This window comes from Staurois parvus, unplaced genomic scaffold, assembly GCF_062004578.1.
Source record: "Staurois parvus isolate SC_StPar_1 unplaced genomic scaffold, SC_StPar_1.0 ptg000388l, whole genome shotgun sequence".
In the NCBI taxonomy this organism is placed as follows: Eukaryota; Metazoa; Chordata; class Amphibia; order Anura; family Ranidae; genus Staurois; species Staurois parvus.
This window is the reverse complement of record NW_028318184.1, coordinates 2,025,001-2,048,590: the sequence shown is the minus strand read 5'-3', so window position 1 is coordinate 2,048,590 and position 23,590 is coordinate 2,025,001. Positions and strand designations below refer to the sequence as shown.

At 44.9% G+C, this 23,590-nt stretch overlaps 1 protein-coding gene across 2 annotated transcripts in view; it reads right to left on the bottom strand.

Annotated features, from left to right (window-relative positions):
• Positions 1 to 2,198: 2,198 nt before the first annotated feature.
• LOC149455784 (24-hydroxycholesterol 7-alpha-hydroxylase-like) overlaps positions 2,199 to 23,590 on the bottom strand; it is a 77,559-nt gene continuing 56,167 nt past the window's right edge. For both annotated transcript variants that reach the window (XM_089685899.1, XM_089685900.1), the window contains 2 exons: positions 16,562 to 16,652; positions 2,199 to 5,541 (listed from right to left, as the gene is read on the bottom strand). In XM_089685899.1, coding sequence (XP_089542025.1) covers positions 16,584 to 16,652 — 69 coding nt within the window. In that variant the 3' untranslated portion in view covers positions 2,199 to 5,541; positions 16,562 to 16,583. The remainder of the gene's footprint in view (positions 5,542 to 16,561; positions 16,653 to 23,590) is intronic.

The window sequence follows — 23,590 nt, the reverse complement described above, 5'->3', positions numbered from 1 at the left end:
GGTCAAAGACTGCAGACATGATACAGGAGATGATTAGAGATTGTGGACGAGATACAGGAGATGGATAGAGGCTGTGGACGTATTACAGGATATGGTTAGAGGCTGCAGACATAGTACAGATGATAGTTACAGGCTGTGGACATGGTACAGGAGATGGTTAGAGGCTGCAGACACACAACAGGAGATGGTTAGAGGCTGTGGACATGGCACAGGAGATGGTTGGAGGCTGCGGACATACTACAGGAGATGGTTAGAGGCTGCGGACATACTACAGGAGATGGTTAAAGGCTGCGGACATACTACAGGAGATGGTTAGAGGCTGCGAACATACTACAGGAGATGGTTAGAGGCTGCAACATACTACAGGAGATGGTTAGAGGCGGCAGACATGGTACAGATGATGGTTACAGACTGTGGACACAGTACAGGAGATGGTTAGAGGCTGCATACATAATACAGGAGATGGTTAGAGGCTGAGGACATACTGCAGGAGATGGTTAGAGGCTGCAGACATGGTACAGATGATGGTTACAGACTGTGGACACGGTACAGGAGATGGTTAGAGGCCGCGGACATACTACAGGAGATGGTTAGAGGCTGCAGACATGGTACAGATGATGGTTACAGACTGTGGACACGGTACAGGAGATGGTTAGAGGCTGCAGACATACTACAGGAGATGGTTAGAGGCTGCGGACATACTACAGGAGATGGTTAGAGGCTGCGGACATACTACAGGAGATGGTTAGAAGCTTCAGACATGGTACAGATGATGGTTAGAGGCTGTGGACATGGCACAGGAGATGATTAAAGGCTGCAGACATGGCACAGGAGATGATTAAAGGCTGCAGACATACTTCAGGAGATGGTTAGAGGCTACGACATACTACAGGAGATGGTTACAAACTGTGGACACAGTACAGATGATGGTTAGGGGCTGCGAACATAAGGTTAAAAGCTCAACACCAGTCACCTGAATGGCAGTGTGGCACTGAACGATGCCCAGGGGGTGGCTCTCCTGCCTCCCCATCCAGTCCTTTGCACTGGCTCCTGGTAGAGTGACACTGTCATTGACAGACTCCTGATGCACAGGTCGGCAGGCGGCTCTCCCACCTCCCTCATCCAGTCCTCCACTCTGGTTCCTGGCTGACGGCTGTTTCTATTTGTAAAAAGGTGCTAGGCAGTGCCATGACTTCACCGCATGCCTACCACCCACCTGAGCCCAGTCGAACTCAGCTGAGATTGCCCAATGCAGCTTCACGTACATGCAGTGCGAAAGTCAGATGAAGGCCACCATCCATAAACGGACATTTAAGGACAGGCCATAAATGGTTAAAATTTATGGACTGTCCATAAATTTACAACCCTGCTGGTAGCTGACAAAGCTGGCTGTCACTAATGGCTCAAGGGCCTACTAACAATCATGACCAATAAAAGTGGTTATTGAACATGTAAACAAAAAGTCAGCTTTCCCATAATGATCACATGCAAACTGAAAATTACTATACAAAATATCAAACCTCCAGGCTGCAGCTGCCACTGCTGCCTAAAGGTGAAAGTGTGCATCTGTTTAATACTGTAATTGTCAGAAACAACCCGTATTAAAAAGAGAATTAAAATAGAGATTTTTTCTGCATTTGTTAAAAAGCGGAACAAGGTTTTTTAGTAAAACAATATATCCAAGTAAAGCCCTTTAAAGTCTTAAGCAGTGCAAAAATGATTTTAGGCATGCAAAATAGTCAGAGTCAAGCCAAACAACGCAAGCTGGTAAATTTGGCCTGAACATCTATGAATTAATGACCTCTGGGGTTAAAAAAATTTTGTTTTTCTTTAATCCAAAAGGAAGAGAATATCCAAAAGGAGACATTAATATTTTGCAGCATAAATAATGTTCAGTATGGACATTTGTACTGTTTCACCTGTAGCAACTGTATTTCTAGATGTACTCACTGGAGGCTCTTTGCTTTCACTCACCTAGAAAAAGCATGATGAATGAAATTGTCTATACTAAGATATTTCTTACAGACTTAGAGATTCGGACCTTTCATGGAAGCCTAACTGGTAATAGAGTAAGCAAGGAAATATAGAAGGTTACCTAGCAAATGCAGAAGCACTCTCCCACTGAACATATGAGGAGTTCTGTGAACTCTAGCTGTATATATACCATAGTTTGTAAATGTAAGTTTCACATAAACCAATTAATATACACTTATTAGAATTTTATTTACCAAAGACATGTAGCAGCATATATTTAGCTTAAATTTATAAAGAAATAATTTTTTTAAACTTTTTATTGGATAGGTTTTATAACAGTAAGTACAAAATATTGTTTTCAAAATGTTTGGTCTTTTTTCATTTATTTAATAAAAAATAAAAAAACCCAGTGGTGATAAAATACTACCAAAAGAAAGCTCTATTTGTGTTGCATGACCGGAAAATTGCCAGTTAAAGTAGCATAGTGCTCAATAGCAAAAAATGGCCTGGTCGTGAAGAGGGCAAAACCTTCTTGAGCTCAAGTGGTTCAAGAACTAAAGCAATTGTTGTTTCACTAGATTTTTGTAAGTTACCCTGGGGGAGCGGGGAGGCTGGGTTAGTGTATTGAGGGGAGGGTAAGGGAGAAGAAAGGGGGGAAGTGAGGTTTATGACCATAAGAAAGAGGAAGGAATTGGGAACAAGGGATATAGATATTATAGTAATGCAATATAGGAAAAAGAGGAGTGAGGGAAGGTTTGATAGCAGAAGAGAGCAATAAACAAAGTGTGGGGGGGGTAGTCGGGTAGGAAAGGGAGGGGAGATGGAATTCAGGAGGGATAGAGGAAGGGAGATCTGCTTCAAGTAGGTAAAAGCTGGTTTGTGCATGAAGGAGAGTAAAAAGTATTCCAAAACATTTTTAAATATACAGTATAAATTGTACAAAGGCAACGTCAGAGCAAAATGGTCCCATAATGGATAATCAGGGGAAGTTGGTTACAAATGATAGGGATAGGGAGAAGGCAACTATATTAAATACGTTCTTCTCCACAGTTTTTACTAAGGAGGGGTATAATAGACAAGATGGTAAAGTTAGCAACACAGCAAGACGTGTATCCTTGTGGCTAACAGAAGCTACTGTTCTTGAAAGACTTGAAAAACTTAAAGCGGAGTTCCACCCAAAAGGTTGACAGGTTCCCGCTCCCACTTCCGCTGCAATCGCCTAGGCCAAGGGTAGGCAACCTGCGGCTCTCTAGTTGTTGCGGAACTACATTTCCCATGAGGAATTGCAACATTACAAAACTGACAGTTACAGCTATGACTTGCAGAGGCATGATGGAACTTGTAGTCCTGCAACAGCTGGAGTGCCGCAGGTTGCCTACCCCTGGCCTAAGAGATCGGAAGTTGTCCTCCTACCCTGCCTCCCCGTAGTCTTGTGGGACACGTGACAGGTCCCAGAAGATGACGGGGCTATTCAGGAAGCGCAGCACTACTCAAGCATGCGCTGTGGGTACCCGGCTGTGAAGCCCCAAGCTGTCACAGCAGGGTGCCCACACTGAAGATACCGGTGCCTGGAATACAGGTCGGCCGGTGAAACGGGCTGCGGCGGGGCACCGTGGGACAGGTGAATGGCTGTTTTTTTAAAAGTCAGCAGCTACAGATTTTGTAGCTGTCGACTTTTTTTTTTTTTACAGAGTGAGTGGAACTCCGCTTTAATGTGAAGAAATTACCAGGACCAGATGGCTTACATCTTAGAATCCTCAAAGAACTTAACCAGGTAAATGCTGGACTGTTATTCCTAATCTTTAAAGACAGCTTGGTGACTGGAATTGTACTAGCAGACCAGGGGCAGACTGACAACTCATGGGGCCCCCAGGCAATAGGGGATCATGGGGCTCCTGTGTCCTTGCCCAAACTCAAAAAATCCTATGAAAAAAAAGGTACCAGGGGCATCTCATGGGGCCCCCTACTGACCCTGGGCCCTCGGGCAGTGCCAGAGTTTCCAAATGGTCAGTCCGCCCCTGGTCACTGGGGATGCTGAACCAAAAACAAGCCAGTTTGTGTTTAACCACTTTCCCTCCAGAGGATTTACCCCCCTTTCCTGACCAGGCCATTTTTTTGTGATACGGCGCTGCGTTACTTTAACTGACAATTGGGACCTCGGGCAGTGCCAGAGTTTCCAAATGGTCAGTCCGCCCCTGAAGCAAACTGGTGACAGGCTACATGGTACCAATATTTAATAAATGGCTGAGATATATACCTGGAAACTACAGGCCAGTCAACCCAACATTAATAGTATGTAAACTATTGGAGAGGTTGATAAAGGACCATATCCAAGAATTTGCTGATGAAAATAGTATCATTAGTAGTAACCAACATGGATTTGCCAGACCAACCTAATAACATTCTATGAAGAAATGAGCCATAATCTGGATAGAGGAAGGCCTGTGCATATAGTGTATCTATATTTTGCCAAACCATTTGACATGGTACCCCATAAATGCTTAATTTGCAAATTGAGGTCTATTGACATTGACAATAGTGTATTTACCTGGATAGAATACTGGTTACAGGAGCCCATCCATAGGGTGTTTATAGATAACGTGTCTTCTGAATGGTGTATCAGTTGGCCAAGGGAGCAGGTGTAGATGGAGAAGAGAAGGGGCCCAAGGACAGAGCCTTGAGGGACCCCAACAAAGAGGGGGAGTGAGGGGGAGGTGGTAGCGTTATAGGTAACACTGCACATAAGGAATGACTACACACATTGAATTTATTCTCCCTGGAGAAGAGACACTTAAGAGAAGATATGATTGCAATATACTGTATAACTATCTAAATGGTGATTCTAGCATAGAGAGAAAACTATTCAGTCTCAGGTCACTCAAGAAGACGTGTAGTCACTCAATTGAGTTGAAGTGGTTAAACCTTAAACTGCGTAGGGGATTACTTATGGTTAGAACGTTAAGGATGTGGAACTCCCTTCTACAATTGGTGGTGTCAGCAGGAAGCATTAACAAGTTATTAAAACTTTTAGATGGGGACCTTAGCAAACACAATATACAGGGATACGGGAAGTGGTGAAGACATAAATGTGAACACACACCCTTGATGTAACTATAATGAATGACAAAATTATTGCAGAATATATAAGCCCATAGCTGAAATGTGAATATAGTACTAAAGCTTCATTGATGAAGTCTTCTTATAATTGCGAAGGGACTAAAAGTCAATTAGCCACGACCCAATGCCTTACTTTAAGGGTTCATTTACATGGGTGACGGTAAGACCAGGGAGTTGAGCCATGGTTTTTCTGGGGTTATGGTTCCTGCATCAGTCTTGGTGACGTTATAGGACCTTAGACCTCCATAGTGTAAGGGAGAATAAGCTGCCGCGACCAGTCTAGCAAAGGAGGACTTTTGCTTTTTCCAAAGTTCAGAATTGAATTTTCTTGTAGATGTCATTCTAATAGTACACAATTATAAAGCACTAGAACACATTTATAAAAAGGTGAAGATGCAGATGAACTCTTTTTGGGCATGTGGTTTGTCACTTCTGCTCTATCCTGGTGGCCTGAAAAGAATACAAAATGAAAGTGTAATTATAGAATACAATTTTCATAGAATTACACTTGCACAATTCTAAAATCTACCACTTTATTATAAAAAAATTAACATGTATTTTTAAAATTGTTTTTAAAAAATTGCCAGCTTACTTGGTACTTCTGCTCATTAACCACCTGACGCCCAGTGACCGGCTTCACCCCATATTGTTTGTTGTGCCCTGCAGAGCACTTTTTGTAAAAGCAATCCTAGAGGCTATATAGCTGCTGGATTTCTTTTTTTATTATTATTATTATTATTATTACTACGAGTTTATATAGCGCCAAAGGGTTTGCTCAGCGCTGTACAATAGGGGAGCAGCGAGAGGTGGTTTCCCCCCCACCGGGAAAGCTGGGACTGCAACCAACGGTTGCGCCGGCTGACTATAGAGCTGATGACAAACTGGAAATGTCAAATCTCCTACTGCAAGGTGTAGAAAGCACTGATGAGGAGGGTAAATGGATGGGAATATGCATATAGGCATCTTGGATGTCCATGGATATCCCTTGTTTCAGAGATGCATAAACTGAGCTTGCCAATTCCATAAATGTTTCAATTTGTGCTTGCTTAGGGGTTTTAGGTCCAGGATAGGACACATGCCACAACTCTGTTTTGGTACTCTGAACAGTTTTGAATAGAATTTTTTGAACCTGTCCTCCAGAGGACAAATCAAACTGTCCTTAAGCAAATATTGGTTGATTTGAGAGAAGAAATTGGTGAATTAGTAAATTTTGAAACTTCATTTTGTACCCCTTTTGAAATCACCAATTGAACCCACAGGTCTGGGATGTCTGTGACGCAGAGAAAGGCAAACTGTAACAGCTCTCACCCTACTCTTAGGGGTGACGGAGGCCCTTCATTGTGAAGAGGGTTTTGGGTAGACTCTCTGAATTTTGTGTTCCAAGTCTTGCACTGGAAGGAATGTAGAAGCCCCCTGGGGGAGCGGGGTCCTTTCCTCCTATGACAGCTTTGATCATTTTGTCAAGTGTTTCAGCCTAGGTTCACATATATGCAGAGCAATTTTGACAGTAAATGCGGTGCGACTTTGTTCAAGCGGTGCAGGTGCAATTCTGATGCGAATTGTTAAAGTGTATCAGACTAGAAATCACAACTGCACCACACTGAAAGTCGCACCAGACCCTTTAAAGAAAGAAAAAAAAAAAAAAAAAAATCGGAGGATGGCCTGCATGTATGTGAACCATTTCATTTGACTTGTCATGCGAATCGGTGCAGTTCAAAATGCATCCAAATTCGCATATGTGTGAAACAGACCTCCTTCAAAGGGCATACTGTGAGACATTTTAGAGGCAGCACCAGCTATCCAGGCTTCTAGCACCAAGATTCTGTGCAAATGGATAGAAATCTGAGCCATTCTGGAGATTTGTGTCACAATTTGTCCTAGAACACAACAGTTAACCTATGCAGTATAAATTTCAATTGATATTCAGTCAAATACTTTAATTTTTAAATGTGGGCTTACAATTGTAAGGAACTGGTTGTTGTGAGCAACAATAATTTTTTTTTTTTAGCATACTTTTCATGCTTCAGACCCTATGAGATTTCAGCACATTTGTTCACAATAACATTACATTATTATAACTGCTTAGTTATTCTTTCAGTTATTTATGGAGCACCCTCTAAGGGAGGGATTGCAAAGGGGGCAATAGCTGTCAGAGGCACAGTTACTGTTACTGAGCAGGTGAATGGACCACACTGTACAACTGCTGAAATATTTAAAGAGGTTTTGTAGATATAGCAAAAACATGACTTTAATTTAATGTTTGGCAAACTACAGTGTGTATAGAAAAGAATCACTCTCCTTTAAAATAATCACATTGTTGCTTAAATGAAGAGACACAGTTTTTGTTTTATCCAGCTGTATTTACTCAGTACTACTTATAACATCTAAATGAAAGATATAACACCAACATGTCTGAAAAAAATAAATTCAAAAACAGTATCACAGTTGGAAAAAGGATCACCCCCTTGTGTCAGTATTTTGTTGAACTACCTTTTGCTTTTATTACAGCCTTTAGTCTGTTGGGATATGGCTCTACTACAGTGCCTTGAAAAAAGTATTCATACCCCTTGAAATAATTTTCCACATTTTGACATGTCACAACCAAAAACGTAAATGTATTTTACTGGGATTTTATGTCCCAATATAACACAACACAAAGTGGCACATAATTGTGAAGTGGAAGCGAAATGATAAATGGTTTTCAAAATTATTTACAAATAAATCTGTGAAAAGTGTGGCGTGCATTTGTATTCAGCCTCCCGGAGTCAATATTTTGTAGAACCACCTTTCACTGTACAGCTGTAAGTCTTTTCAGGGATGTTTCTTCCAGCTTTGCACATCTAGAGTGACATTTTTGCCCATTCTTCTTTGCAAAATATCTCAAGCACTGTCAGATTGGATGGAGAGCGTCTGTGAACAGCAATTTTTAAGTCTTGACACAGATTCTCAATTGGATTTAGGTCTGGACTTTAACTGGGCCATTCTAACACATGAATATGCTTTGATCTAAACCATTCCATTGTAGCTCTGGCTGTATGTTTAGGGTCATTGTCCTGCTGGAAGGTGAACCTCCGCCCCAGTCTCATGTCTTTTGCAGACTCTAACAGGTTTTCTTCTATGATTGCGCTGTTTTGGCTCCATCCATCTTTACATCAACTCTGACCAGCTTCCCTGTCCCTGCTGAAGAAAAGGATCCCCACAACATGATGCTGGTACCACCATGTTTCACATTGGGGATGGTGTGTCCAGGGTGAAGTGCAGTGTTAGTTTTCCACCACACATAGTTTTGCTTTTAGGCCAAAAAGTAAAAAATTTGGTCTCATCTGACCAGAGCACCTTCTTACACATGTTTGCTGTGTCCCCCACATGGCTTCTCACAAACCACAAACAGGACTTCTTATGGCTTTCTTTCAACAATGGCTTTCTTCTTGCCACTCTTCCATAAAGGCCAGATTTGTGGAGAGCACGACTATTAGTTGTCCTGTGTACAGATTCTCCCACCTGAGCTATTTACTAATTAGGTGACTTCTAAAGGCAATTGGTTCCACTAGATTTTAGTTAGGGGTATCAGAGTAAAGGGGACTGAATACAAATGCATGCCACACTTTTCAATATTTGTTTTAAAAAAAATTTGAAAACCATTTATCATGTTCCTTCCACTTTGCAGTTATCTGCCACTTTGTGTTGGTCTATCACATAAAATCGCAATAAAATACATTTATGTTTTTGGTTGTAACATGACAAAAATGTGGAAAATTTCAAGGGGTATGAATACTTTTTTCAAGGCACTGGAACTTTGCACATCTAGACCTTGCAATATTTGCCCGCTCTTCTTAGCAGAAATACTCAAGTTCAGTTAAGTTTGATGGTGACCATTTGTGGATTGCAGTCTTCAAGTCATTCCACAGATTTTCAATGGGGTTTAAGTCTGGGCTCTAACTAGGCCATGCAAGGACATTTAAGTTTTTCTCCTCCAACCACTGTGTGCTCATTTTTGCTGTGTGCTTTGGGTCATTGTCACATTTGAAGGTAAACCTTCTTCTCATTAACTTTCTAGCAGAGGGCAGCAGATTTCCCTTAAGAATTTGACAGTATTTTGCCCCAACCATTTTTCCTTCTATCCTGGCAAGTGCACCAGTCACTGCTGCAGAGAAACCCCCCCATAACAGGATATTACCACCTCCATGCTTTACTGAAGGGATGGTATTATTTGGATGGTAAGCTGTATTGGCATTCTGCCAGAAAAGGTACTGTATGTAACACTAAGAGACCCTGGCCTATATTTCTCTGCATTTTCCTGACTTGATATAGATATAGTAAGATATTGTTTTTAATTTATAGGGTCACTCTCCTCTACCTGGAAAGTTGGAAATGGTTGCATTATTGAAGATGAATTATTGGAATTGAAATAAGATCTGCATTATCATGCAACACCTTCTGAAAGGTATATGTATATTTGGTAAATGCAAAGACAGTCTCCTTTTTTTCAGTGTGAATGTTACTTTATGTGTAATTTTCTTCAATACAACCAGTCCCCCACAATTTTTTAGGAAATCCTCTGGGTAACCCTTTGTGCACATCTCTGTTGTCTTTAAATGAGTGGGGGCACTAGAGATGTAAAATGTCCCAACATTTTGAAACCATGGGAGAAATTTTTTTTTTTTTTCAGAAAAAAATTTAAATTTTCTTAAATTGAAAAAAACAAAAAAAACAAATTCAGTGTGGAGTAGTTTTACAAACTGCAAGTCATCCTGTTACACCGGGAACATGAAATTCAGTGTACATAGAAGTATGCTTGCAATAAAAGTATGTTCAGTAAATTAATAAAAACTAAACTTGCTTTTTAATTTTTTTATTACAAATGAATTAACAAGGACTGTATGCGTGAAGAACACTTCACCTATACATGAGAACAATTAACCACTCCCCTTCCCTCCTAATGATGTAAAAGATTCCTGCCAATATGCATTTTCAAGTATTGACAATTCTGATCCAGATGCGCTTACTCCTCTGTGAAGAGCTTGACCAATGTTCTCAGGAGTCATTTTATCTATAAATTAAGGTATGGTGTATTTTTGGGAGGCTGTGGTTTGTAACATTTCCCTAATTGAAGATGCTGCTGCTGAAGACACTTTTTGATGATCAAGAAGCAGCATAAAGAGTGTTCCTAGATTGAGAGGTCTGGAGGGAAACGCTACTTGCACTTTCATTATGGTTCTCATTATTTCATTCCATGAATAATTTTTTAGTGTCTTTAGGGCACCTCTGACATGTTGCAATGTGTTTTGTCAACCTAGTAGCATTTGGAAAAGAATATTTCTTCTCACAATATTTGCAGCTTTGCTCTCAGCAGAAATTGCACTGTGAAAATGTTTTTTAACTGGTCGAACCATTTTACTGACAGGAGGAAAAGAAAAAAAAAAATATTACTGAGCAGACTATAGGTAAACATTATGCTGTGATGGTGGAGAACTTTAATAGGAATCATTTAAAGGTTGAAAAGGATACACTAATTTGTCAGACACATTTACCCTCTTAACTGTCAATTAAGGCCTGAGCGGACAGAAACTATCTACTGTATCCCAACAATCACCCAACTGTAGGAGGTACAAAATGGAGCCCACAAGCAAAAAAATCTGGAGCCTTTCTCCTGCAGTGGCAGAATACACATTGCTGTTGTCTGAGAACTGCACTGAGAAATACAGTGTTACTTGCACTGTATTCCAGGATTTGCTTGTCTTCTGCTGAAAGAACTTGCAATAATTTAAGCTTTTACATAAAGTTTCAGAAATCTTTCAGTAAGGTCTTCATTTTATATAGATTGAATACCATGTGTGACAGTGTGACGATCTGTCACCCTGGATTCTCAACAAGGCAGGTTGACGGGCTCCAGGGTAAAGGTTTGATATGGAGGAAAGTGGCTTTTCATTTTCCTCCTTTGTTTGTAAGGTCTGTTTTGGGATCTGGAGCCTGGAGATTTCAAAGAGATCTGGGAGGGATGAAATCTCCAATCCTGGGACCAGGTTTTGGGAATGGCCAGGAGACTGATTGCACAGGTGTGTGCAGACCTTTTCAGAGAGTCAAGACCAGGGTTCTGGGCTCCATCCCGGCAGCTAGGAGTCAGGAGGGCTCCACCCTGGCAGACGGGAGGTCTCTGCCTTGGAGTCAGGTGGAAGCCAGACTATCTGTGTGCTAGTGGCTATAATTTGGGAAGAGTCTGCAGGAGACAGACATTGAACTGTGTGTAAGCCAGGAGGCTGAATCGTTGTTTTGTTGGTGGATACCCCTGCGTGGGAAGCATTATGTTTGAACTTTCATTTAAATAAAAGTGGGCTAAAAAGGCCCTGAAAAAGAAAGCGAGTAGCTGTTTGCGTTTCAAAGCTCTACCATGTTGAAGCGAGTTCCCACATATGGTGGAGGATGCGGGCAGAATGGGAGATCCCAGCGATTGAAGTAAGTTCATCAGTTATATGAACTGTTTGGTGCATAAGTCTGCACTATCTGTGTGTGCAGGTGAGGAGAACCTGCTAAAGAAAAGGACTTTGCCTTAAAGAGACAGTGTTCCATGTTGTTGCTGAACTGTGTAACACACTGCTGTGTGCATGACTGCAAAGATGGGGAGGTCAAAGCAGAAAAAGGAGGCAATGTTTGCTGAAATGAGAGAGAGAGCCCTGTGGCTAGGGAGTTATGTACCGCATGACCCAGCCAAGCCAGGAAATTTAGATGTGGGCGAGTCTGCTGTGGACTGGTGCAAGCGGCACCTGGCAGCATTGAACCAACTTCCAGAGGAAAGCAAGCCAACCTTCAGTACAAGGAGAGAGCTGCAGGATGTCCGTACCTGGGAGAGGGGTGTTGTTGCCCCTGGCAACGCTGCTGCAGTTAAACCAGTAGCTGTTGTGAAAAATGTGAATGTGTCACGGCTTGAGAGTTGGTCCAGCAGAGAGAAGCCTATGCTATGTGCAAGGAGAGGGGCTGACCAGAGGCCAGGACCAAGAGTGAAGGCCCATAGCAACACAGAGGAGGCCAGTTGGGCTGTCTGTGTACGGGGGGCTATGTCATACAAGGATCATGGCAAGTGGCATCAAGAGGAGCCAATACAGCGTGTTGGAAAGAGCCAGCAAAGTTCTGCTTGGAGAGTGCAATCTCCCATGGCGACCGGAGAAAAAAATATTGCCTGGAAGGAGGAGCTGCATTGGAGATGTGGCTCAGTATCCCAATAAAGAGAAGTGTAGAAATATACCCTGCGTGGAATGTGGTCAGTGGGGGCATGGGATCTTTTACTGTCCCAGACTCTGGAATACCGCTGATACTGGGCAAATGTCTACAACATCAAGCCCAGATTCTTGTTTGAAAATGTTGGCGGCCGCCTCTGGCAACAGGGAGGAAGTTTCTGTTGGGCCTGCAGGGGGTGCCAGAGAGTCCATGGAGCCTATGATGGCGTCTGTTACTTCACCTTGGGGCAAAGAAAAGGTTGCCAAGGAAAGTGCAGTTGAGGATGCGTTTATGAGACAACGCACTCAAATGAAGATGATGACACCTACTACTGTGGTGGGTAAGACTGTGTGTGATAAAACCATGGCTGGGACTGTCATGTTGAGAAGGACTGGTTATGAGACTGTCCATTCTGATGTAGGAGTAACCCCAGTTAGTTGGGCCACTGAATGTGCTTTTGAGAGTGACTTTTCCCTGTGCAGTGCCTTGTACAGTGGGGAGTTAGGGGTTGAAGTAAAACCTGTGCATGGTTCTCAAAAAGAAAGTGATGTCAATGTGTTCCAGGTACAGGTTGGTAGTGGGCTAGTACAGCCCACAAGAGCTACAAATGCTGATGATATTGTTGATGATGGGAAATGTACTGCTGTTGGGAAAACCCTGAGCTCTTGCAGTGCAAAAGCTGTAGTTAAAGATGGGTCATTTCCCATAGCAACTGGTGGTAAGACAGCACAGGTGTCCTTAGACATCTCCAGGGGTCTCCATGTATTGGAGCCGGAGGTTGCCCTGGACAACTGTGATGTCACTCTGGTGGAACAGAGTGGAACTGCACCTTGTAATAGGAGTGTGTTGGTGCAGTCTAACAATACGGAAAGTGTTCAGGTGAACAGCGGGTTAATGCAGCCTGGCAAAAATGCAAATGTGTGGGTAATTCAGGAAGCACCACCAGAGCAAAGTGGTGGATGTGAGGTATTGCAACCTGCAGTGGGAAAACAGGTGTTACCTAAGACAGACGTGATCCAGAGTGATTTGTGCAATGGATCTGCAACTAAGCCCGTCTATTCTTATGTGTCTCCTTGGGCGGATGGATCGGTGCTGAGGAGCACTGGTGAATTGAGCACATATACAATGGATTGGGATAGTTGGGGTAAAAGGCTAATCTCATTGCTAGATGAGGTTTTTATGCAAAAAAATAAGGTGGACACTGTGTCTGCTGTGCCAGCAGGAGGATCTATAGAACAGCCTATAGATAAGGGCGTGCATACAGCAGAGACTTTGTCTGTGACCCACAAATGTGATGTTGGCATGGAGTGTCAAAATGATGTCACTGGGAATGATCAGGGGCAGCTTGTGGATGCTGAGTCTGAGACTTTGAGAGTGAGCCCAGCACATGGCAGCGCTCTGGTGGAGCACCAGGCTGTGGTTGTTTCCAGCTTGGAGAAGGTCCCTTTAAAAATTTCAACTTCTCAAGTCTCAGCAGGTGAGTCTCTCAGCATTCCCAGTGCCCTAAATATGGTCAGGAAGGTCTTGGGTCTAGAGTCAAGTGGTTGGGGTGTAACCAAAGTATTAAAGGAGATGCTTGAACTTTGGAATGTACAACCAATGTATATTGAGATGTCTCCTCCACAGTCAGATGGTCTGGTACTGCGGAGTACCACTAGGTGGAGCACCGAATGGCTGGCTGTACAGATCAAATTGGAACAAGAAAGTTGTTTGTTTCAGAATTTGTTGATGGTGTTAAAAGTTGTATCAGGGTATGCCGCTGGATTACCTGTAAATGTGATATATGAGAAATGTTTTGGAGAAATGGAAAATGAGTCAAAAAAGGTTTCACCTCCTAACAGCCAGGTGGGAAGCATTTCTGCTGCTATGGTCCAGGATGGTGCTGGTCAGTTGTTAGTGAAGGGCGTGTTTACTGCACCAGTGGACAAACCACATGAGTTGGAAGTGCCGAGCATGGACCAGAGAACAGCAGAGATCCTGACCAGGGCTCAAACAGATGTGCATCAAGAAATCAGGGTCATTGGGACAAAAAGGTTTATGTAGCAGGTCTGATGAGACATCTGGAATACAGGGACCAATGGTATGTGAAAACTGGCAGAATGGATCAGAAGAGAGCTCATCTGTACAGGATTTGTATACAGATCCAAGTGGTGTAGAAAAAGTTAAACTGGTGGGACAGCCGCCTGCAGATTGCATGACGCCAGGTGAGGTGGCATTTTGTGTGTTTCACGTGGGTGATGGCTGCCCTATGGTGTGTGTGCCCTCTGCAGACACTGTCCTAACTAATGCTGGAAAAGATATTGAAAGGTGTAATATTGACTGGAATATAACCGTTCATGGTAAACTGAATGCTGTGGTAATGAGTCATGCAGGTTTGATAGCTAGAGGTACAAGAAATCAGGGGGGTGGTCCTGGTACAAATACAGTAGAAATAGTTCCCCTACAGCCTTGGGACAGTAATACTGAGAGAGGTATTAGGAAACCTTGGAACCTGAAGCAAAGGGGCAGAAAGGTCAATAGAAAGGCCAGGGGGACCCAGTTAGGATTTCAAGAGAGAAAGTGTTTATGGAAGTGCACCCGGAAAAAGAGTAGGGAAGGTCTGATTAGAGCTCATAGCAGAGTGACAATGGGGCTTGGGGAGAGACACCAAAGGAATCATTGGGTAGAGTTCCCCTTTAGGAAAAGTATGGTTAGACCAGATTGGACCCCTGTAAATGAGAGCTGGCAAAGCGGTGCCAGAAGGTATAAGTTGTGTGTTCTGCCCCCTACGGGATCAAAACAAAGGGGGGGGGGATATGTGACAGTGTGACGATCTGTCACCCTGGATTCTCAACAAGGCAGGTTGAGGGGCTCCAGGGTAAAGGTTTGATATGGAGGAAAGTGGCTTTTCATTTTCCTCCTTTGTTTGTAAGGTCTGTTTTGGGATCTGGAGCCTGGAGATTTCAAAGAGATCTGGGAGGGATGAAATCTCCAATCCTGGGACCAGGTTTTGGGAATGGCCAGGAGACTGATTGCACAGGTGTGTGCAGACCTTTTCAGAGAGTCAAGACCAGGGTTCTGGGCTCCACCCCGGCAGCTAGGAGTCAGGAGGGCTCCACCCTGGCAGACGGGAGGTCTCTGCCTTGGAGTCAGGTGGAAGCCAGACTAGCTGTGTGCTAGTGGCTATAATTTGGGAAGAGTCTGCAGGAGACAGACATTGAACTGTGTGTAAGCCAGGAGGCTGAATCGTTGTTTTGTTGGTGGATACCCCTGCGTGGGAAGCATTATGTTTGAACTTTCATTTAAATAAAAGTGGGCTAAAAAGGCCCTGAAAAAGAAAGCGAGTAGCTGTTTGCGTTTCAAAGCTCTACCATGTTGAAGCGAGTTCCCACACATGTCATAGATATATTACTTATCACTATAAAAGAACATATTACAGATCAGCCCCCCCCCCCCCCAATTTTTCTGGAAAAACAAAACAAGAAATGGCTTTGAAAACAACCTGTTTTTTCCTAATTTGCCCATTTTTTTTTCCAGGCATTCCCATCTCTAGGAAAACTACACAGAGACAAGATAGCAGTTTTATGGTTTGGCTGATCAAATATACAAACTGGTATTTTGTATGTCATATAATGGCAAAGTTTAAAAATGTTTTTTAAAAGTGTAAACCAATGAAAAATGAAGTCTATATTTTCGATGTTGGGCTAGGCACAGAAACAAGGCCATATGAATTGCAAGTTCGGCTAGCACTTGTAACATGTGGTGAATAAGGAGTGTGTAACTTTATCCTCTTGCATAAGGAATGAGTAACACATGTCAGCCTTGATCTTATGTAATTTCTGTGCAATTAAAATTTGAACGCGGTTATGTATTCCGTATGTGTCAGAAACCTTAGTAAATAGTGGTGTCTAAAAAGTCCCACCACAAACCTGTAGTTTCAAAATATTGATGCTAATTGGGGTGTTGGCACAAGTTCCTCAACATATTTGATGCAAGGATTAGAACCTCTGTCTGGTCTTTACTGTTTTCTTTGGCTCTTTTAGAGACCACTGTATTTTTCTAAAACTGACAAAACATTAAAAGAACACTTTCCCTGTAGGTATTCTGTATACAAATAGGGCAGAGAATGCCCCCAGAATTCTTATATATCCATTTATTTATTCAATGGCACTGTTTCTTCACTATGAAATACAAAGAAAAGAAAGTTTCCATAGGATGGACGTTTATTTATTGTTAGGTGAATTAGTGGTCACATCATAGAGAAATGATGAATACTTACATTTCTTGAGGCTCCGCATTTATTATCTTATCCTATACTTCACGCGACAGGGTCCATCGGGCTGCTGGGTCCCAAATAAACGCAGATTGCTCTGTAAAATATAAGATAAGGTCAATTTTAAGACCAGGTACACCAGAAAACATAATCCTCTGCTCCAATGACCAGGACCAGACTTATGAAGTGGCCATTATACTATTATTTAAAGTTAAAAAAAAAAGGATTGCTAAAGCTGAATTCCAGATAAAAATACTTTCATTTGTCAAGTAAAACAGTTTTTATAAATCCATTTCTGAGGTTTACACATGCCATAAAGCATATACCTGTCAAGCAGGCTGGATATTTCTCTGCTGCATTTAACCACTTGTCTATCAGGGCTGTTTAAAATCCCTGGTTAGCATCCTCCATTTATAAACACAGTCCTGGCTGCTATAGCAGCAAGAAAAATGTTTCAATTTGAAGGAGCATGTGTAGGGCTTTCAGGTGGAAGTGAATCAGGCGGCTTTAAAGCCACCTGATCACTACCACAGCCCATCTGTCAGGGCAGGAACGCTGGAATGGGTAGGCAGGCCTATGGTACGGTCACGCTGCGACTGACGACAGCCACTACCCACAGACCAGAGTCCCTCAGGGCGCGGAGTCTAAGCCCCAGGCTACCCTTCACCAGGGCCCCTGATGGTGGGGATGGACTTGACGCAGCCTGAGACCAGGTCGCGGCCCCCGAGTGACCCCAGCTGCGATAACGACTGCCGCCAATGGCGTACAGCTGGTGAGAGCTAGATGGGAACACGAGTAGAGTAGTCAGACAAGCCGGGTCAATAACAACGGAGCAGACAGTACTAGACGGTAGGCAAAGAATACTCAGGTCACGGGCCGGGTTCAGCAACAGGAGGTCAGGTAAAGGGTTAACACAGAGAATAGTCTTGTCAAAGCCGAGTCGGTTACCAGGAGAGCAATGGGAACAACACAAGAGCTTGCAACAGGACACAAGTGCAGAGCACACTTGCAGACAGCAGGTTTAAATGTGCTCAACCACACCCTTCTGAGGAGGAGCCGCAGAAGCCTGAAGGCATAAAGGTTCCCACCATGCTTTGCAGAAAACCAAGATGGATGCCAGCTCATGGAGATGCACAAGCTCTGAAGAAAGGTAGGACCTTGACACCATCTAAGGAACTGACCCACTCCCTGCCTGCCTTGTATCCCAGGCTATACTCTACACTCTACCAGCTGCAGACCCAGAACCTCATAGTGAGTGGAACAAAGGTTGACCAGCAAATGTCTGTTTATATTACATTACTTATGGGAAAGAAGCTAATGCAGCACAACCTGCTCTCTATTAGTTTCAGTGGGAGGCATGGAAGATCAGGGAGAAATAAGGGGTCTAATATACCAATATGTTAGCTTGGAGATGCCAAAAAATGTTGGTGTTTCCCTCTCAAAACTTGATGTATATGAATTACACCCACATCTGTTCAATAGTGACAAGCTGAGGCAAGGGACAGTGCTGAGTGTGTATTATTTACTCAGTGAGAACAATCTGTTCTGGCTCATTTGTATTGTGGTATTAATGTTACACTCCATCTAAATGAGAAATCCTTCTGGACCACTGACGAAACATTACATTGTTACATCTTCAACAAACAGTGGGAGAAAAAAATCTGTTCTTAATCTGGCCATAGAACACATAGGAACACAATACTGCTGCAGGGTGGATTCCCCCCTGCAAGGAAAGAAATTGGCTTAGTGTATGGCCTGTGGAAAAACCAGAACAGATAAGTTTTCATTTATGTGCAGAGCACAGGTGGGGCGGGTTCCTACATGCATGGTCTTTTACGACCAATATGATCCCAACAAGTGTCACGTCTACATTGAGAGCATCCCTTAGCAAACAAGACAAGGTAAGCTCTCTTGATACCAAGACACACAGGTATCCCTTGACTTTCTTTGCCTGGTGTCTTTCTCAAGACCATCCAACCCACTGAGGGAGTTTTCTTGAACCCCTGGTTCACATCCATTTTGGCATCCTGTTTACTTGGGCGCAGCAGTCCATTTATTTGAATCGGCTACTGTACCCTCTGAAAATGCAGGGAAAAGGTCCCTGCACCTTTTCCTAAGATGCAGCCACAGGGAGACTGAATAGTGTAGTGTGTTTCCCAGTACGAGACACGTTGTGGTTTCCAGTGTGTGGGGTGCCATTAGCATTAATGGTACCCCCATGCATCCCCTAAGCAGCAGCACATTTTTCTGTGTGGGTGTGGGAAGGCGTGTGATTGCACATCTTCCCGTACCCACTCAGATGTGAACCTAGCCTTAAAGTGGTTCTAAACGCTGAAGGTTTTTTACCCGTTTGGACACTTGTACCTACAGCTAAGCTTATAATAAAACTTACCTGTAGGTACAAGGAATCGGTCCTAGATATTCACTGTTTCTGCAGCCGGTGATGTCAATGGAGCATATGCTCTGAAGGGACGATATACTTATGCTGTTCCCTTAAAACTCTGTGTTGCAACCGTAACTCGCATGCCCATACTGGAGCCAAAGGGCTGGAGCCCACAAAGCTGGAAGGAAGACTGGGTGAAGATGGAACCCATGTCACTGGTGACAGGGTGCCACTGGAGGGCTTCATTTTTAGGTAAGTCTTTCATAATATGCTAGTATACCATGCATAGTAGCACATTATGCCCTTAACTTGCAGAGAAGTTCTTTTTTTTCTTAATGCAAGACTTTACTACCGCTTTAATGCATTCTATGCATGAAGGAAAAAAATCTTCAGTATGCATCTTCCCCCTTCCTTATACTTTCCTGAACCTGATCTCCATCCAGTGCTGTGCAATCCATCCCTCCTCACTCGCTTAGAGACGAGCCATGGGCTTCTGCTATGTCAATTAGAACCAGTGAGGAGGGAGCAGGGGCAGGGCCACGCTCTGTGTCAACGAACACACAAATTGGCTCAGGAACAAGCCACATGAGCGCCCCCAAAGCAAGCAGCTTGCCGTGGAGACACTCGGAAAGAAGGGGAGGAACCAGGAGCAGTGGCAGCATCTGAGGGTGTAAACATGTGGTAGCATGAGTTATACCCCTGCAGCTTTCTGTGAGTGGTACCGCCTGCCAGTTGTGACCAATTCAAGTGCACTGATCCACTCTGCAAGCACCCTGACACAGGATACAATGCACGCAGTGCTAGTGTTGGGGTCCAAGGAGTTCTCCTCACCACCTGCTTTAACTCCTTGGTTTCTGTACTGCACAAAGTTGCAGAGCATTTGCAGTGCAGCCGCATTCACTTGAATGTATCATGCTTGGTGGACAATACACCCACCAAGCATGACAAGGCATATTTTCCCTGTTGCTGACAAGGCATGTGTACACCCCTGGCCACTGCAGCTAAAGGGGGTGCAAATGAGTTCTTATTTTCCTAATCCCCTATAATAGTTGCTGTCTCTGTTAACCACTTGCCTACTCTGTTAACCACTTGCCTTACTATACCACCTTATTTACCAGGCCAATTTTCAGCTTTCAGTGCTTGCACACTTTGATTGACAATTGCGCGGTCATGCAAGATTGTACCCATATGAAATTTTTATCATTTTTTTCTCACAAATAGAGATTTCTTTTGGTGGTATTTAATCGCCGCTGAGTGCTTTACTTTTTGTGCTATAAGCAAAAAAGCTGCAAAAAAATTTGAAAAAAAAAAAAGTTTCTTTGTTTCTATTATAAAATTTTTCAAACCGGTAATTTTTCTCCTTCACTGATGTGCGTTGATGAGGCGGCACTGATAGGCGGCACTGATAGGCGGCACTGATAGGCGGCACTGATAGGCGGCACTGATAGGCGGCACTGATAGGCGGCACTGACTGGCGGCACCGCTGGGCACTGACTGGCGGCACCGCTGGGCACTGACTGGCGGCACCGCTGGGCACTGACTGGCGGCACCGCTGGGCACTGACTGGCGGCACCGCTGGGCACTGACTGGCACAACTGCTGGGCGGCACTGATGGGCACTGGTGGGTGGGCACAGGTGGGTGGCACTACTGGGCACAGGTAGGTGGCACTACTGGGCACAGGTGGTGACACTGCTGGGTGGCACAGGTGGGCGCATTGCTGGGCACAGGTGGGCGCATTGCTGGGCACAGGTGGGCGCACTGCTGGGCACAGGTGGGCGGAACTTGTGTGTGGCACTGCTGGGCACTGATCATCAGGGCACTGTTGATCAGTGACCCTGATGATCAGTGCTGATCCCCGCTATGACAAATGCCGGTTTTTGGCAGTACTTTCCTCACGATCTGACAGCGTGAGGAAAGTGCAGCCGAGAACCGGCATTTGCATTTCCCGGTGATCAGCGTGTCATTGGACACGGCTGATCACGTGGTAAAAGGCCGCTGTGATTGGCCTTTTATCACGTCACGTGATCAGCTGTGTCCGTAGGACACAGCGATCACATAGATCCCCGGGGGCGCGCAGGAGAGCGCGTTCTGGGTGGACGTCATATGACGTCCACCCAGAACTGGCCGGCCGCAGTGCAGACGTTATTCGGCTATCTGCGGTCGGCAAGTAGTTAAAGTAGGAGTTATGTCCCTGATGACATCAGTGCACTACAGTTCCGATTGTGTGTGGGCTTTCCTTGCAGCACTGAAATGCACTGACTTGAACAAAATAGAAGATAACAGATAAGAGGAGTCCATTGTCAGCACAACACATACTGGATCTCTTCTCTGTATCTGTCCCCTTACTGCTGGTGGTGCTCTGGCCTTATTACAGCAGGACACAAAGAGGAGGAGTGCAGTTTATATCACTCCGGCTGGGCCTGCAGCTGTAACTAGAGAAGCCGGCCCTGGCAGCCACTAAAAAAAAAAAAAAAAAAAAAACCAAGTTACACTTACGGTAACGTCTTTTCCAGGAGTCTTTCAGGCCAGCACTCTGAGAGACCTCGGCTCCTCCCCCTCTGAGGAAACACCTCCACCTACAATAAAAAAGCTCCACTCCCCTCTGACCTCAGTTCTCCAAGCATCCTCCGGTCACCTGGGGAGACACAATGCGAGACAACATAATCACAATAAGCCATCTTCACATAACCAATATCAACAGTGGGTGGGAAACCGGTGCTGGCCTGAAAGACTCCTGGAAAAGACGTTACCGTAAGTGTAACTTGGTTTTTTCCCCTACCGTCTTTCAGGCCAGCACTCTGAGAGGATAAGCGAGTACTCACCCTTCGGGCGGGCTAACTGCTTGCAAGACCTTACGACCAAAGTCCTGCTCCTGCACCGAGACCAAGTCCAGTCTGTAATGCTTGGCAAATGTGTCATAGTTGGACCATGTTGCCGCTCTGCAAATCTGCCCTGGGGAAACCCCTGCTAACTCTGCCTGGGTAGCCGCCACTGCTCGGGTGGAATGTGCCTTGATACCCTCCGGGACCTCCAGGCCTTCTGCCTGATACGCTCCTGCAATTGCCAGCCGCAGCCAGCTGGCCAGCGTCCTTCTAGACGCCTTCTTGCCTCTTCTAGCCCCCTTAAAAAAAACAAAAAGGGATTCGGTGCTTCTGAACTCCCTAGATTTCTCTAGATACTGGAGAACGCACCTTCTTACATCCAAACAATGATACTTCTCCTGATCTACTCCCACTGGGTCAGGAAAAAACGAGGGAAGGACAATGTCCTGTTCCCTCTGGAAACTCCGAGCTACCTTCGGAATGAAGGACGGGTCCGGTCTGAAAACGATTCTGCCCGAAAAAATACGGAGATAAGGTGTTCTGATCGAGAGGGCCTCCATCTCACACACCCTCCTCGCCGTGGTAATCGCCACCAGAAAAGCCGTTTTAATGGTGAGCTCACTTATCGGGCAGGACTCCAGGGGCTCGAACGGAGCCCTAGTCATCCCCCCGAGCACCTTGGCCAAATCCCACACCGGAAACGGTCTGGACCTCGGAGGCCTCTGCCTCACCAGAGCTTTGAAAAACCTACTCACCAACGCCTCCCTGGCCAGGGGCGTCTCTAGGAATACACTGAGGGCAGAGACCTGGCCCTTGAGCGTGCTGACAGACAATCCTTTGTCCGCTCCCGCCTGCAGGAATTCCAACACGGAAACCAAACTATGGGTTGCCACTGCTGTCCGGTCACACCAGGCTGTAAAGCAACCCCAGACCCTACCATAAATGGCCTGGGTCTCCTCCTTCCTACTGGCCAGTAATGTCGCCACTACCTTAGGCGAGAACCCCTTCTCTAAGAGGAGCTGCTGCTCAGAAACCAGGCCGTTAACCGCAATCTTCCCACGCTGGGGCAAAGAACCGGCCCCTGTGTTAACAAATCCCCTCTTGGTGGCAGCTCCCAGGGTGGACGAGAGGCCAAACTTTTTAGGGTCGCAAACCACGCCCGCCGTGGCCAGAAGGGAGCTATCAGGATTAACGAGGTCCCCTCTGTCCTGAATTTCCTCAGGACCAGGGGGAGCAAAGGAACCGGGGCGAAGGCGTAACAAAGCCGGTAGTCCCACCTCTGACCTAATGCGTCCACCGCTCTGGACCCGTCCCAGCGGGATAGAGAGAAGAAATTTGGGACCTTGTTGTTCCTTCCGGAGGCAAAAAGGTCCACATCCGGGGATCCCCACTTCCGCACAATCTCCTGAAAGACATCGGGGTTCAAGGCCTATTCCGACTCCCTGAGCCGAGTCCTGCTCAGGAAGTCTGCCTTCTGGTTCAGCTCCCCTTTTAAGTGTATCGCAGACAGGGACGCCAAGTTCACCTCTGCCCAGGACAACAGTGTCGCCGCTAAGGCTCCGAGGCCCTTGCTCCTTGTCCCTCCCTGCCTGTTTATATAAGCCACTGCCGTGGCTTTGTCCGTTAGGACACGCACGTGCTGGCCCCTGACCCACGCCTGGAAGGAGTGCAGAACCTCCCACACTGCCCTCAATTCCTTCCAATTCGAGGATTTGCCCTTCTGCCCTAAGGACCATTCCCCCTGAGTCACCAAATTTCCCAGGTGGGCTCCCCAGCCCCTGGCGCTGGCATCCGTAGTGACCTCCGTGGATATCGGAAAGCACCACAAC